Raw genomic sequence first — 17,543 nt, 5'->3', positions numbered from 1 at the left:
CTGACTTGAGCTTCTTAATTAGATGTTAAAATATGGGTGAAAGATAAAAAATGTAAATGTCAAAAATTTTTTTCCATGTATATTTCAAGTATCAGTTCTCATAAAGGAAGAATATTTAATACTGAAAACATACTTTGTGAATTATAATTTTTTTAAATGTTTATTTATTTATTTATTTATTTATTTATTTATTTATTTTTACGTTTATTTTTGAGACAGAGAGAGACAGAGCATGAACGGGGGAGGGGCAGAGAGAGAGAGGGAGACACAGAATCGGAAGCAGGCTCCAGGCTCTGAGCCATCAGCCCAGAGCCCGACGCGGGGCTCGAACTCACGGACCGCGAGATCGTGACCTGAGCCGAAGTTGGCCGCCCAACCGACTGAGCCACCCAGGCGCCCCTAAATGTTTATTTTTGAGAGAGAGAGAGAGAGAGAGAGCATAAGTGGGGTAGGGGCAGAGAGAGAGGGAGACATAGAATCTGAAGCAGGTTCCAGGCTCTGAGCTGTCGGTACAGAGCCCAACGCGGGGCTCGAACTCACAAACAGTGAGATCATGACAGTGAACCAAAGTATGTTGCTTAACCGGCTGAATCACCATGCACTCCTATTTTGTGAATCATGAGTTTTTAAGAAATTAGTTTTGATGGAAGGAAGGGCTATTATAATTCAGACACCTGACATTGCTGGTCTATGTGTTGGACTCCTGCACGACTGTCTCTCAACTATCACTTCTAACATGTTGGCTTTCGAATAGAACATACTAGCATGTTCGAATATAACATATAGCATACTGGCCTTGTAATCAGATCTAACATCTAGCTTGTCATATGCTAGAATTGTGAACTGGAATAATAAATAAAGCTCTCTGAACTTTGGTTTATTTCCTCTGAAATAGGGATAATATTACCTGTCTCTTAGGGTTGATATGAGGATTAAATGGGAGATTATTAACAAAATCCATAGTCCATTGTTAGCATAATGTAATTATTTAAAAATGAGTTTTTATTATAATAAAAATAGTTTATCATGATAATGATTTCTTATTTAATATATTTTGATAGAGTACTCTGATGTGAGTTTTAATTTTTAACGTATTCTAAAACAGATTTATCTCCTATTCTTTCTTTCTCTTACTTCCTGTCACACTCAAACTGACCAATCCATAGATAATTCTCCAGTCTGCATCTCTGAAATTTTAGTTCCATAATCATAGCTCTCTCCCATGCATCTCTATTAAGCTGACTTGCTGTTACCTCAGCATGTCTAAAATTTAATTGGTATCTTTCCAGCCAGCTTGTTTGCTCCTCTTGGACTTCCTAATTTTTAGAGTGACTACTTAACATTTTGTGTATTCAGCCTAAGAATATGCATTTGCTTTTTGATTTTAGGAACGCTTGAAGAGAAAAGTTTGGAAACACTGGCCTAGTTGGCCAAATTTTATAGTTTCTTAGAATTTTAGTTTATTTAATTGTAAAGTGGAGTTAACAAAACTTTCCAGTGCTATAAGGATTGAAAATACGTGAAAGCGGTTAAAAGTGCCATAAAAGTTTTAACTATCATCATGATCATCATTACCACCACTGCAGACATCATTATTCTATATTTGAAAAAATGCAATGTCATTTTCTACGTATCATGTAGAAATGTTCTAATCTTACCTTGGCTGAAAAGTAATTGTCTCTTTCAGATCAGATGGCAAAAATCAAGCGAAAGCTTCTAGACAGCCAGCGAGTGTTCCTCGACCTGTTTCTTCAGTGACTCCTCCCAGAGAAGCTGTAAGTTTCAGACAGACAAACAAAATTTATTATGGTATCACATTGCTAAAAATGAAAAATAATTATTGTTACATGGATATAGAAATAAGCATTGATGATTTCTTTATAATTTAAGAATGTGGTCTCTGGGTAGGGTCCCTGGCTCAGAGAAGTCGGGAGAAGATATGTAGACATTAGGAATGCTTTGTCCTGAAATCAAGATTGGGAAATGACATGGGATCTATACTGTCACTGTGTTTTTCTGTGTCTGCTATCTTTTTGTTTTTTAATGCCTGGCTTCCCTAGGGCATGTGGCCAAGACCTAATGCTGAGCTTCTGCAGTAGGCCTTAATTGTCTCAGTAATGGAAAAGTAAACACTGTTCCTCTGAGTGTTTTAGGGAATACTAGGATAATATCCTTTCTTTTCATATGCATATATCCCTAAAAAATATATGATATTACTTCAAATGTTTTGAACTTCTGGATGTTAACACTTTACCAGATATATGATTTGCAGATATTTTCGTCCATTCTGTCTTCTCACTTTGTTGATAACATCCTTTGGTGCACAAAAGATTTTAATTTTTATGAAGTGCAATTTATCTTTTTTTCCCTTTATTGCTCGTGTTTTGATGTCATATCTAACAATCTATTGTCAAATCCAAGGTCATGAATATTTACTTGTATGTTTTAAGAGGCTTATGATATTAGTTCTTATTATTAGGTCTTTGATCCATTTTGAGTAATTTTTGTATATGATATGAAATAGGGTTCAATGTCATTCTTTTGCATGTAGAAATCTATTTGTCTTGGCCCTATTTGTTGAAGAGACTATTCTTTCTTCATTGAGTGGATTTAGCACCTTGTGGAAAAGCAGTTGGCCATAGATGTATAGGTTTCTTTCTATACTCTCAGTTCTATTCATTTGGACTGTATTTCCATCATTATGGCAGTTCTACATGATTTAATTATTGTAGAGCTATGAGTTTTGAAATTGCAAATTGTGAGTCCAGCAACTTTTTTCTTCTTTTTCAAGATTTTTTGTTATTTAAGGCCCCTTTGATTCCATATGATTTGGGAATGTACTTTTCCATTTCTGCAAAAAAGGCAGAATTTTGATAGGTGTTGTGTTGGATCTGTAGATCACTTTGGGTTGTATTGACATATCATGACAGTGTTGAGACTTTGAACCCATGAACACCAGTTGTCTTTGCATTTATTTAGGTCTACTTTAATTACTTTCAGCAGTGTTTTGTAATTTTCAGTATGCAAGTCTTCAACCTTCTTGGTTAAGTTTATTATTAGGTGTTTTATTCTTTTGGATGCTATTGTAAGTAGAACTGCTTTCTTAATTTCCTTTTTGGATTTTTCATTGCTGATTTTGCATGTTCATGTTACTTCCTGTATCTCTGCTGAATTCATTTATTAGCTTTAGTAGCTTTCTTGTGGACCCTTTGGGATTTTCTGTTACATAGGATCATGTTATTTGTGAATAGAGGTAGTTTTACTTCTTTCTGACTTGGATGTCATTTATTTCCATAGTTTTCTTGTCCAGTTGCTCTGGCTAGATCTTCCAGTACTATGTTGCATAGCAGTGGTAAAAGCAAGCATCCTTATATTCCTGATCTTGGGAAAGCTTTCAGTTTCCTTGGCATATTAAAAAAAACCTTTTTTTTTTTTTTGATGTTTATTTATTTTTTGAGAGAGAGGGAGCAGGGAGGAGGCAGAGAGAGAGGAGGAGGCAGAATCTGAAACAGGCTCCATGTTCTGAGCTATCAGCACAGAGCCCAATGTGGGGCTTGAACCCACGAACCACAAGATCATGACCTGAGCTGAAGTCGGATGCTTAACCAACTGAGCCACCCAGCTGCCCCCCCCTTGGCATATTTAAATATTTCTCCATGTTCTTCCAGTGACATCTTTCATGTTGATTGTGAGAAGTACTTAAAGCAGTTCCTGATAGCTGTTTTTAAAGGTTTTCAGCTGTTGGTAGTCAGAGTCCTTATTTATGAAATTGGGAAAGATCATCTCTCTTCTCAAACCCATTTTTAAAATATGAATACAGCAATATCAGCTTTTTATTTTTGTTTCATATTACCTTATATCTGTTACATGTAATTTTTTTTGTCCTAATGTTGTCTCTTATAAACACAATATTTTATTTAAAAATTTTTTTAAAATATTTGTCTTAAAAAATTTTTGTTAATGTTTATTTAGTTTTTTTTTTTTAACCTTTATTTATTTTTGAGACAGAGAGAGACAGAGCATGAATGGGGGAGGGGCAGAGAGAGAGGGAGACACAGAATTGGAAGCAGGCTCCAGGCTGAGCCATCAGCCCAGAGCCCGACGTGGGGCTTGAACTCACCGACCCTGAGATTGTGACCTGACCTGAAGTATGATGCTTAACTGACTGAACCACCCAGGCGCCCCAATGTTTATTTAGTTTTGGGAGAGGGAGAGAGGGAGAGAGGGAGAGGGAGAGGGGGGGGGAGGGGGGAGGGAGAGAGGGTGAGGGGGAGGGAGAGAGGGGGAGGGGGAGGGAGAGAGGGGGAGGGAGAGGGAGAATAGGGAGAGGGAGAGGAGGGAGAGGGAGAGGGAGGGGAGGGAGAGGGAGGGGAGGGAGAGGAGGGAGAGGGAGAGGGAGAGGAAAGCAGGCTCCAGGCTCCGAGCCATCAGCACAGAGCCCAACACGGGGCTGAACCCACGAATTGTGAGATCATGACCTGAGCCAAAGTCAGATGCTTAATCAACTAAGCCACCCAGGCGCCCCCAAAATATTTGTCTTTTAACTGGAGACTATGTTAATTGCAATTATTAATGTAGTTTTTCTACCATATTACTTTATGATCTTTAATTTTCCTGTTTTTGTTTTTGTTTTTTTCTGTTTTCTTCCCACACCACAAATCCTCTTCTATTTTTTTGGGCTGATTTAGTTTCCCTCTTGCCCCATGTCATTTTTCTCTTTTGCTTGTGTTTAGATACATTGTTACATAAATTAGATTCAAATCTGCCAGTTATTTGTGATAGTTTCTTGTAGCTTCATTTTTTTTAAAAGCATTCATTTCTTGGGGCGCCTGGGTGGCGCAGTCGGTTAAGCGTCCGACTTCAGCCAGGTCACGATCTCGCGGTCCGTGAGTTCGAGCCCCGCATCGGGCTCTGGGCTGATGGCTCAGAGCCTGGAACCTGTTTCTGATTCTGTGTCTCCCTCTCTCTCTGCTCCTCCCCCGTTCATGCTCTGTCTCTCTCTGTCCCAAAATAAATAAACGTTGAAAAAAAAAAAAAAATTTAAAAGCATTCATTTCTTTAAACATATAAAAATACCTACTTTTTGTGCTTTATCTGATCATTTTAATGTGTGCAGTCTTGGTTTGTTATTTCTACTGATTCTTACAGTGGCTTATTTGTTAGTGTGCTTTGTGATACTGATTGTAAACTCATATTCTCTGGAATTTTATATGGGAGAATTTTACATGAAATTTTATTTCAGTCCTGAATTATAGAGTTCCTACAGAGAGTGTGTATATTTCCCTTGGCCACATGCCTGGGGTCAATTTCAGCTTCTCTAAATTAAAATTTTTGTTGGTATTTTGGGCCGCACAAGTGTTATGAACTCTGCCCCCCAGACCCTTGTGAGGATGGGTATGTGTTTAGAAATTACCCACAGAGATTATTTTCTTTTATTCCCCTTCTACCACCACCACCGTCTATTTAGGCAGTTCCCCCACTGTTCTTCGGGACAGGTGTTTCTTCACTGAGTTAATCCAGTGAGGACATTGCCCTTCAGGGGCCTAGGCTTTTTATGTTAGGTCTTAGATTCAGCATTCCATCCAACGCAGGCTCCAGGTTTTGTCTTCTAGATCTATGTATTATTTGAAAACATATAATGTAGTCCACCAAGGATGGAAGATATTCATAGGACCAATGCTGCTACATCCTCTGGACTATTTCATACTTTTACTGTTTTTGGTCTTTAAGATATTTCTTACTCCTTAGAAATTCACTCAAGCATTAAAAAATACGTATTAATATTTTAACCAGCATTTTAGGTGTTCTCTACTTAGAACATTTTAGTCTACTGTTGGTGAGTAATAAGCCTGTATCCTATTGTTTTTAATAACTGTATATCTATACCATTCCATCTTATGGATTTATCACAGATTTAAAAACCGGTTGTTTCCAATCTTGTTACCATAAAAAAATGCAGCATCAAGCATCCTTCTGTATAGGTCTGTGCATACATGTAAAAGTATATGTCAAATAAATTCCAAGAAGTGGAGTTGAACTATCCTTTTAAAGTGCTGCTTCTATGGGTTAATGGAAAGGGATGGAGACATTTTCTTGCATCCCTTCTCCATTTTCGCAATAAAAGCAAATCATTTTATGGGGCCAAAAATAGACCACCTGTTCCACAGCAGGACCCAGAGAATGTTCAAGGTCTTCTCCAACACTGTGCATATTTTGTCACTCATAGAGCTTTAGAAAATAACAGCAGTTAGTAGACAACATCTTGGTCAGGATCATATTATCGGTGATTCAGTAATTCCATCTGATCTTCCCTAACTTTTCCTAACGTAAATGTGATGTGTAAAAAATATTCTTACTTTTACTTTCTTATTTGAGGCTTATCTGTTTACTTTCTTATTTGCTTTAGACTCTTACTTTATTGTAAAACTTCATTTCAACTATCTTGTCAAGGAAGAATATCATGAATTCCAAAATTAAGCGTTGTAAATTAGGACTATTTACAATACCAGTTAGGTACTACACATGTTTGGCAATACATTTTTGGAAATTTTTATTTAAAATATATTGAAATAGGAAACATGTTACCTTTTAACTAATGTAGTTGATTAAACCAAGATTATAATAGTTTAGTATTATTGAATTAAAAAAAAATAACCTTAAAAGAATTAAGTAGTCCACATTCAGTGGCAAAATGTTGAATAAGCAAAATATTTTTGAATGTCAGCATCGTAAGTCATCTATTTATTAATGTTATCTATTTATTTAAAATTTATTTTGAGAGAGAGTGATCGTGTGCATGGGAGGATTCAGAGAGAGAGGGGGAGAGAGAATCCCAAGCAGGCTCCATGCTGTCAGCACAGAGTCCAGTGCGGGGTTCTATCTCACAATCTGTGAGATCATGGTCTGAGCCGAAATCAAGAGTTAGATGCTTAACTGACTGAGCCACCTAGGTGCCCCAATCTATTCATTAATTTTAAATATATTGATTACTTTCATATGGAAAATAAACTGTATAGAAAATAAATTAATGAGTGCATTGTGGTAATAACTGTTTCTTCCTTTTTTAGCCTATATATGCAAACAGATTTCCAGTACCAACTTATGCAGCCAAGCAGCCTCAGCAGTTCCCATCAAGGTCTGAAGTGAATTTACTTAGATTACTTAAGCAGAATAAAACCCAGGGTTAATGTCTAATATTTCCCCTTGTATTTAATTTAGCACAAGGTATTTATTATCAACAGTTTAGATCGAATCCAATTTTTAGAGAAGCTTTTAAGAACTTTTGTTCTTAAAATATAAATTTTGTCATATTAGTGCAGTGTCAAAATGAAATTTTAAAGAAGTCTGAATAGGACAAGCAAATGGTGCTGCAACCTTTGGTGTATGTAAGTTTCAGAAGCAAGGGCCTTTAAAGTACCCAGCAATGGCAAACCAGATGGGTTAGACCAGCCCCTCCTATTAGGAACAGCTAGAAAAGCTAGACAGTGTGTAATAAAATATGTGTTTGAAGGCATGAGAGAACTACCAAGGAAATGAGGAAGTATGGGGCCCAGGAGAAGAAGGCAGTCTGGAGATAATTCCATCTTTTGGGGAACACTTTACTGTCCTGGACATATTTACCTATTCCGAAAATGAGAACGGAGAGACTAGGAAACTGAGGAGAGCTTTCAACAAATTCACAGGGTTGAGGGGACTAAAACTGAAGCCCTGCCAAAGAGGAAGTATCCTGGCAAACTTCCCAGGTTTTGTGTTGGGACCCAGCAGTAAGGGTAAACTAGATCCTCAACTTTATTCCTATGATTTTTTTTATGTTTGGCCCCTCATCACAAAAGCAGACACACAAGAAAAGACAATGTGTCTAAAACAAGAGAAGCAATAGACCACAGAAACAGACTCAGAGGGCAATCCAGTGAGTGGCACTATCAGACACAGACTTTAAAATAACTGTAATAATTATGTCACAGAATTAATAGTCAAGATTGAGAATTTCAGCACAGAACTACAAACTTTAATAAAAGAATTATATGGAAATTCTAGACCTGAAAAACACAAGAACTAAAATCTTTCAGTTCTCAATAGATGGGCTTAAAATCAGAAAGAAGGAGCATTTATTACGATATTTTGCAGTATATAAAATGCATCTTACTCCTCCCACCTCCAAAAGTCCTTCAAATTACAATTGAATTGCAACACTGGGGAGTGTCCTCATGTATAATCTTTATTATGTAATAAAGAGTTCATTGAAATCCAGCTGTGCATCAAGAGAAGAATACATAAATCGTGAGACAGATATTCATCAAGTAATGTGGTAGTGTGTTATTGGAGTAGAGTAATACTAGAATTAGATGAAGAGGGTAAGGAAGGGTAGAGAGGTTAAGGACAGGTATAGAAGTCATAGCAGGTTTAATTCTCAGAGTGGATGTAATGTTTTGAGGAAGTTGGAATTTCAGCTCTATTTATGTAAACAGGGAGCTAGTGACCTCGTGTGTGTTTTGCAGTTTGTCTTTTCAATTTCATGTGCTATTATATTTAAAAATATATAAACCAGAACCTTCATACAATGGTTTTTGATTATAGAATAGCATTACTTTGTGGTAGTTACTCCATTTTACGCTCTGGTTTTTGTCTTTAGCCATTGCATATCAGATGAATAATAATCTCAGAATATAATGTACTCTTAAGAATTGTCAGCAGTGTTACAGATGGTGTTACATTGGGCTTGTAATGAAGTAGTATTATTTCATGTAGTTGAAACACATGATTAACTGTCTTTTTTCCTCTTACAGGCCACCTCCACCACAACCGAAAGTATCATCTCAGGGAAATTTAATTCCTGCTCGTCCTGCACCTGCACCTCCTTTATATAGTTCCCTCACTTGATTTTTTTTTTTTTTTTTCCTTTACTTCTGCAGATATCTTCAGGGAACTAAGATAATCCTTTTTTTTTCCTGATATTTTCTTGAAAAGCCTTTCTTCCTGCTGCAACTATGAATGACAACAAAATACCATGAAACAAACTTTACTAACATAGAAAAACAGAAATCGAGTAGTGGCAATTGAGAAATCTATGAAACACAGTAAAGCCAGGGAATCTAGAATAACATTTCCATTTCCATCACTGAATAAGTTTTATTCAGTCGTTCCGTGATGTTAATGTACTGAACGTGGATTATGTTACTTTAAACATGTTATTGTAATGACTCTTAAATTAACTGTATTGGTTTAAGTTTTGTTAATAAGCATTTAAGTGTAATTCTGAATTTTGACCTTAGTTGTCATTAATGTAGTTTCTGGTTGAACACGTGATAATCTAATACCTGTGAAAACTAATTAGCTGTCAATAATATCTAATATTTTTCATCTTGCACGGACTAATAATCATCATATGCTATAATCTTGTCTATCTCATTCACTTCACAAATAAAGGAACACTCAGTCTTCAGAAGAATGGGCAAAACCCACAATTAAGAGATCATAATCTTATTTTGGAAGTACAAAGCATACTAAAAGTTTGTATGTGTGTATTCACATACAGTTATTGTCTTCTATTTTTATGATCATTCTATGGATAAATGATTCCATGGATTCTAAGGATAATAGAGTCTATGGATTTATCTATGGATAGTGAATATTAGAAAAATTAATTTAATAATAGAATTTCTATTATGAATCATGTTAAAGCATGGAATTCTTTTACAATAGCATTATTTTAAATAAATGAAACTTTAAGGTACGGAGTATTTAATAGAACTAATCAGATATGCTGTTGATACATGGCTGTAATAAAGCAGGAGCTCTTATAAATATCTTCAGTCAAATTGAGATATCATAAAACCACTTGAGAATTTTATGAGCACTTTAAAATCTGAAACTTCAAAGCTTGCTATTAATATAATTTAGAATGTTTACATTTACTAAGGTGTGCTGGATCATGTCTCTGTTGATACTAATGTTTTCAAAGAAATTAGGCTGGAGAAAAGAAGTTAGAAAAGGTTTTCTTAGATAAATGCAAAAAAGCAAGTGTGGTGTGTAGTAGTTATTATTCCAGCTGTGTAAAAAAAATGAATTTTTACTTTGGAAAAAAAATGATATGAATGGTAAAATTTTGAACACTTAAAAATTTTTCATAACCTTTCATAATAAAGTTTAATAATAAGTTTATTAATTGAATTTCATTAGTTTTTCAAAAAAATTTGGTTTGTGTATATATACATATACAAATATAACATTTACAATAAATAAAATACTTGAAATTCTGTTTTGTGTCACCCAGTAACTTTCTAATTACCCAGCTGTTTATAAGCTTATTAATTAAAACATCATATTAGTTTTAGATAAAACTACTAGTCAAACTTTTACAGATATTATGTCACTAATTTTCAGATTTCTGCTAAATTCTGCACAGTAGCTTTTTTGTTATTAAAGGAAAACAGATTAGTTTTGAAGAAGACTGATATTTCAGTTCTCTGAAGATGGTACACTGTTTTAACAATCTGGTATATATTAAAAATTGCAAATAGGACATGGGTGGATGAATACTCAGGGGCCAGGTAGTCCATTAAAAGAATGTTAGGATATGGGGTGCCTGGGTGTCTCAGTTGGTTGAGAGTCCAACTTTGGCTGAAGTAATGATCTCACCTTTGTGGATTCAAGCCCTGCATTGGGCTCTGTACTGACAGCTCATAGCCTGGAGCCTGCTTTGGATTCTGTGTGTGTGTGTGTGTGTGTGTGTGTGTGTGTGTGTGTGTGTGTCTCTGCCCCTCCCCGCCTTGTGCTTTCTCTCTGTCTTTCCCTCTCTCTCTCTCTCTGTCTCTCAAAAATAAGTAAAAATTAAAAAAATATTTAAAAGAACAGTAGGATATAGACATATAGTTTCCACTTCAGTGGAAAACTATGCATTGTCTGGAGTCTAGACTCTAGAAGAGAATTTACCCTTCCTAGCTATAGGATTCTATAGAACTATTTCACAGCTTTAAGCTGTAGATAACTGATAGCAATGTAAAATAATTCTTGTCCATAGATGTAAAGGTAAATTCTGCGCAGCAGAGAGAGGTTGAGCTGACATCCCTCCCTATTTTGCCTCCACTGGCACATTTATTTCGATATTCCTGATCTTTGGATTCTCCATTGAACTGGGTGTAATACCTTACCACTTTCCTCATTAATGAATTAAACACAATCTTCAACAATGTGTTCATTTATTTTTACTTTTTTTGGTCAAGTTTATTTATTTTGAGGGAGAGAGGGAGAGAGAGTGAGCACAAGTTGGGGAGGGGCAGAGGGAGAGAGGGAGAGAGAGAATCCCAAGCAGGCTCTGAAGCCTCAGTGCTGAGTTGTGATGTGGGGCTCAAACCCATGAATCACGAGATCACGATCTGAGCCAAAGTTTTATGCTTAACAGACTGAGCCACCCAGGTGCACCTAATGTGTTCATTAAAAAAAAAAAAAAAGTATAAACAATCCCAAATGAAGATTCTTTCAGTTTAAACCTCTGAATGCATGTAAGACTAGAATGTTTGTGTCTTTCTCTCATATTGTCTCAATTTTTGCTATTGTAATTCATATCACTGAAACCTCGGTAATATTTTAACTATGTAACTCAAAGCTTTTTCCAGAATTAGATAATTCCTTGGATTTTTTAATATTTATGAAGTTTTTCTGAAAGGGGGTGCTGGGTGGCTCAGTTGGTTAAGCATCCAACTCTTGATTTCAGCTCAGGTCATGATAGTTGTGAGATGGAGCCCCACATTGGGCTGTGCTCTGACAGCACAGAGCCTGCTTGGGATTTTCTTTCTCTCCCTCTTTCTCTGCCACTCCCTCCCTCACTCACTTGCTCTCAAAATAAATAAATAAACATTAGGGGCGCCTGGGTGGCTCAGTTGGTTGAGCGTCTGGCTTCGGCTCAGGTCATGATCTCATCGTTTGTGAGTTCGAGCCCCGTGTTGGGCTCTGTGGTGACCGCTCAGAGCCTGGAGTCTGCTTCAGATTCTGTGTCCGCCTCTCTCTCTGACCCATCCCTGCTTGTGCTCTCTCTCTTTCAAAAATGAATAAACATAAAAAAATTTTAATAAACATTAAAAAAAAGACAAAGTTTTTCTAAAAACCTTTAATCATTTAAATTCTTTTACTTTTGTATATATTTTTACGTACATGGTTTCCTTTTTTAAAAAATTTTTAATTTAATTTTTAAATTTACATCCAAATTAGCATATAGTGCAGCAATGATTTCAGGAGTAGATTCCTTAGTGCCCCTTACCCATTTAGCCCATCTCCCTTCCCACAACATCTCCAGTAACCCTCTGTTCTCCATAGTTAAGTCTCTTATGTTTTGTCCCCTCCCTGTTTTTATATTATTTTTGTTTCCCTTCCCTTATGTTCATCTGTTTTGTCTCTTCAAGTCCTCATATGAGTGAAGTTATATGATATTTGTCTTTCTCTGACTGACTAATCTCACTTAGCATAATACCCTCCAGTTCCATCCATGTAGTTGCAAACGGCAAGATTTCATTCTTTTTGATTGCCGAGAAATACTCTATTGCGTGTGTGTGTGTGTGTGTACCACATCTTCTTTATCCATTCATCCATCGATGGACATTTGGGCTCTTTCCATACTTTGGCTATTGTCGATAGTGCTGCTCTAAACATGGGGGTGCAGGTGTCCCTTCGAAACAGCACACCTGTATCCCTTGGATAAATACCTAGTAGTGCAATTGCTGGGTCGTAGGGTAGTTCTATTTGCAGTTTTTTGAGGAACCTACATACTGTTTTCCAGAGTGGCTGCACCAGCTTGCATTTCCATATGTATATGTTTTTCACTTAGGTTTGGCCTTGATTTATTCTGGATTGCTATTAAAATTGTAAAATTTCTTGGCCATAAATATCACTTCAAAATTTGCAAATATTAAAGGGCTTCTTTAATATCTGATAAAGACATTTTAATAATTAGATAAATTATATGTAACTTAATCCCTGTTTGACTATATGTTCACAAAATTATATAGCTCAGGATATTGCATTTTTTTTTTTTTTTTTTTGTCTTAAGCAGTTGCTTGGGTCTTTAACCATATAGTTAAGCACAATCCAGGTTTTCTAAGCACAAATCAGATTTTATTGAATTCCATAAATGTTTACTGAAACTTGACCACCTTGCAGATATCATATTAGGCACTGTGATATATAAGTTCTGGATGGGACATAAAACTGTTACGTTGAGAACTATATACACAGTAAGAATAATATAAAGTCTGCTCTATTAAAGATTGAAACAGGAAAGGTTGAAGAAGAGAACCAATAAACCAGGAATTAATTGAAAATACCACTAATTGACAAGTCTAAGTACTTACTGTAATTTTTCTTCTAATACTATGAAGCAAGATGAAACCAGCTTTTGGCTCAACTATTGCCTAGAGTCTAGTTTTGGCTGTTCTGTTGAGATACAAGCTGGGTGCAGATTTTTGTTGCCTTATTTTTGCTCATATTATTCTTTTTGTAGGCCTAGATGGCCCTGTTGAAGTCCTATGCGTCTGCAAAATCGCATCTCAAATGGCAATTTACGATGTAATTCTCTAAGTGTGCTTTTTGGTTTCCACGGAGCTTTTTAGTCTGTGTGTGCCTCTTTGTTACTTAGTATGATTGATTAATTCATTCTTTGGGACTTCAAAAGAATTAAAAGATAGTGCATATAGGTAGAGACTGGAGGTGAAGCTGAGAGGGAGGAGACATTGTATCCCAGGGAATAAGGCAATTTTTATTCAGGAAAGAGCAGAAGTTGGAGTGGACAAAGCATTGGGGGTTAAGAGAAAATAGGCGGCAGCCTGGGCTTGGAATTTAGAAAGTTTTTCTACTGGAACATAAGTACTGCAACTATGGTTAAGAATCTCCTCCAACCCGTTAACTACATGAATGAATGAGTAGTCACTGTACTGAAAAGTTTGTGAACAAGAGAATGCTAACACATGAATTCTAGCCAAGGCCTGTTGAAGAACCAGATTGGAAGAAAAGTAGACACAGCCTGATTACACAGCGCATTTGGGCAGTAGGCATGGGAAAAAAAATCACAGCAAGCTATTTTCAGAGATACCAAAACTTTTTCCTTTCTTGGAATGTCTTTCACACATCTGGCTAGTTTTGTTGTTGTTTTATTTAGAAACCGAGCTTTAGTAAATATGAGTGTCTGTGCGTGCATATAGTTTTAAATTCAGAAAGTACTGCACGTTTGTTTTTCAAAACATCTGGAAGTGTGTGATACAAAACAGCGTACAGTTCAATTAATGCGTTAGATCTGTTAGGTCTGTTAACACGAAGAGAAAGGTTAGTGGTGGACAGCGACTGCGACGCTGCAGGCACGAAGAGACGTCCGGACAGCCTCAGAGGAGCTGCGGGCTCTCGGGCCAGGCACGCGGGATTTAGGTCGGGAGCCAGGTGGGTGCGTGCTGCTGGCGACTAGCATTCGTGGCAGCGGCCTCGCGAGATCTTCGCCCCACGAATGCGCGCGTGTGAGCGGCCGCCGCGCCGACCCTAGAGCGCTCCCAACGGCCGCCGCCCCAGTCCACTGTCGGAGCCCCAAAGCCACACCATGTTCCTCCTAATGCTGCTGCTTGTTGGGCTCCGCGGCTTGCTGGCATCAGGACCTGGTAAGGCAGCGGAGACCCTGGTACACTGGGTCTGGGCAGAGGAAGGTGTTTCTTTTCCTTTTTTCAACGAGTTCCTGCTTCTGTCAAACGGTGGCCCAACTCGGTTCAGATCTGCCTTCTGGTTTCTTTTGGCCGGTCAGCCTGGAAACCCGGCCTTTAGGGGGCGTTCTGTTGGGACAGACAAGTGACTTCCGAGAGGGGAAGGTCATTTCAGTGAACTCAAGGACAAATCTCTTCCTCTCTGAATGTGGGTTGGGGGCAGCCTTTCCTGCAGGTGTGTCGTCCACCTCACAAAACTGCCCCAACACATCCTGTACTCAGAAGCACCCTAGAATCTTCTTGAATTCCACTCAAAATCCAGACAAAAATAAAAACAAAAACCTGATTCTCCTCACGTACCATTTGTTCCAACATAGCTAATCCGGCTTACCTATGACAATAATTTGTCCTGCTGTCAAAGAAAAAAAAAAAAATTCAGTGTCAGCTGTGCTGACAGTGACAGAGGTCCATTATGGCAGGGTACAAAGAACGGTATAAAGAATCCACAAAATTTTAACATCTATTAGAGGTGGTTTAGATGCAAGCAAACATTCTAGGTATGTTCTTATTTTCCTCCCCTTTTTATGCACTACTGTTCTGAATCTTGCCATCCCGTGTCAGTGCATAGAATGTACTATTCACTAAACACTAACCTCCTCTTTCCCCTCTCCCTGCAGTCTTGGAAACCACCATTCTACTTTGTGTCTCTGTGCATTTGACTATACCAGGTGCCTCATGTAACTGGAATTCTGGAGTATTTTTCTTCTTGTGACTGGTTTATTTCACGTAACTCCCTCAATGTTCATCTGTGTTGTAGCATGTATCAGAATTTTCTTCTTTTTAAGGCTGAGTAGTATTCTATTGTGTGGAATTTAAGTGGATAAATACGTATTTCATTTTGTTTATCTGTTTATCTGTAGATAGATATTTGGGTTGCAGCTCCTTGTGGGCTATTATGAACAATGCTGCCATGAACACATGTGTACTTGTACTTGTTTGAGTCTCTGTGTTCACTTCTTTTGCGTATATATTTCTAGAAGAGGAGTTGCATTATATGGTACTCTATTTTTAATTTTTTGAGGAACTATCACATTGTTTTTCATGGTGGCTGCACAATTTTACACTCCTACTAGCAGAGTACAAGGGTTCCAAATTTCGACATTCTTGTCAACATGTTATTTTATGTTTTTTTATGATGATAATCTTCCTAGGGGATATGTCTCTATGATATGAATTCCCCCACTGTTTAGTGACGTTGAGCATCTTTTCATGTGCTTGTTGACCATTTGTATATATTTGGAGAAATGAGTGTTCAGGTCTTTTGCCTGTTTTTAAAATTGGGTTGTTTTTGTCAAGCTGTAAGAGTTCTTATATTCGGGACTAGACCTTTTTCAGACAAATGATTTACAAATATCTTCTCATTCAGTAGGCTATCTTTACTTTTCTTGTGAGTGCCCTTTGATTCACAAAAGTTTTTTATTTTGGTGAAATCTAATATATTTATGTTTTCTTTTGTTGTTCATGTTTATGATGACATATCTAAGAATCCATTGCCAAATCTAAAGTCATGAAGATTTACTCTTGTTTTCTCTTCTAAGAATTTTATTGTTTTATCTCTTAAATTTGGTTGTTGATCCATTTTAACTTAATTTTTATATATGCTGTGAGGCAGAGTTTCAGCTTCATTTTTTCACATTCATTCTGGTTTCTCTGTTTATTCCTAATAATGCTTTTTTGCCCCATTAAAATCTATTTGTGCTGATGTTAACATAGCTACATCAACTTTACTTTGGCTAGTACTTGCTGTAAATATATATTTTCCATCCTTTTATGTGGCAGTTCTTTAGTGTTCACTGAGTATCTATCTTTTGCCCATATTTCTTGGCCTTTTAACATTCAGACTGGGTCATTTTAACTATCTCGTGCTCATGAGGTTGAGAAGAAATGAGGTGAGTAATTTTTGGATCAAGGCAATTAAGAGTTGATATCCTTCCATCTCTCTTTTCTGATGCCACAGTAACCTGAGAAGCCATGAGCTGAGTTTATGGTGTCACCAGTTGGAGAGAGCCTGGATCTCTGAGTCACTACTTTATTTTTTTATTTATTTAAAAAAAAAATTTTTTTTTTAACGTTTATTTATTTTTGGGACAGAGAGAGAGCATGAACGGGGTAGGGTCAGAGAGAGAGAGACACAGAATCCGAAACAGGCTCCAGGCTCTGAGCTGTCAGCACAGAGCCCGACGCGGGGCTCGAACTCACGGACCGTGAGATCATGACCTGAGGTGAAGTCGGCCGCCTAACCGATTGAGCCACCCAGGCGCCCCATCTGAGTCACTACTTGAATGAGAGCTCCTGGTGACCCTTACCAAACTTTACATGAAAAACAAATAAGCTTTTATTGTGTTAACATTTCAATGTTTTATTTATTACCATTCCATAGCCTGGTCAGGCTAAGTTGACCAATATAGAAATTGGAACTTTGAAGTGGTGTGCTGCCATAATAAACTTAAAATAGATGTCTTTGAGCTTCTGGGTAGTGAATGATGGGTAATGGATAGTAGATGACAAAAAATTGAAACTAACTGGAAAAATGGAGATCTATGTTAGGAAGTTACAAAATGTTTCATAGTATATTTCATAAAGTTATAGTAAACTGTATGACTGCGTTTTACCAAAGTTAGATAACGGTATGTTATTTTTTTGCAGTTGGAGGTCAGTTTCATTACCCAAGTTTGGCAAAGTGTTAAGAGAAGGATATAATCTCAGGAAACAATTGGCCAGTTTGTAAAAAGAAATGATAGGGAATAAATCCAGAAATTCAAGGCCTTTCAGGATTTAAAAAAGTGATTCCAGATTCCAAATGGTAAGAAA

The 17,543-nt window shown here is 37.0% G+C and overlaps 2 protein-coding genes across 6 annotated transcripts in view; both read left to right on the top strand.

Annotated features, from left to right (window-relative positions):
• Positions 1-10,258, top strand: part of ADAM9 (ADAM metallopeptidase domain 9) — a 152,047-nt gene extending 141,789 nt beyond the window's left edge. The window contains exons 20-22 of the mRNA XM_025921371.2: positions 1,688-1,775; positions 7,068-7,135; positions 8,787-10,258. Of these exons, the coding sequence (XP_025777156.1) occupies positions 1,688-1,775; positions 7,068-7,135; positions 8,787-8,880 (250 nt within the window). The 3' untranslated portion in view covers positions 8,881-10,258. The remainder of the gene's footprint in view (positions 1-1,687; positions 1,776-7,067; positions 7,136-8,786) is intronic.
• Positions 10,259-12,553: 2,295 nt separating this feature from the next.
• The window catches only part of ADAM32 (ADAM metallopeptidase domain 32), a 189,561-nt gene continuing 184,571 nt past the window's right edge, over positions 12,554-17,543 (top strand). For 2 of the 5 annotated variants that reach the window (XR_015250076.1, XM_086703657.1), the window contains exon 1: positions 12,554-14,633. Coding sequence is in view for 3 of the 5 variants with exons in the window: in XM_086703657.1 (XP_086559783.1) it covers positions 14,576-14,633 (58 nt within the window). In the remaining 2 variants the exon portion in view is untranslated. The remainder of the gene's footprint in view (positions 14,634-17,543) is intronic. The other 3 variants (XR_015250077.1, XM_086703655.1, XM_086703656.1) reach the window with 3 other exon arrangements.

The sequence above is a fragment of the Puma concolor genome, chromosome B1 (genome assembly GCF_028749965.1).
Source record: "Puma concolor isolate L17-30 chromosome B1, mPumCon1.1.hap2, whole genome shotgun sequence".
Classification (NCBI taxonomy): Eukaryota; Metazoa; Chordata; class Mammalia; order Carnivora; family Felidae; genus Puma; species Puma concolor.
The sequence above is the reverse complement of the archived record's forward strand: the minus strand, read 5'-3'. Positions and strand labels throughout refer to the sequence as shown.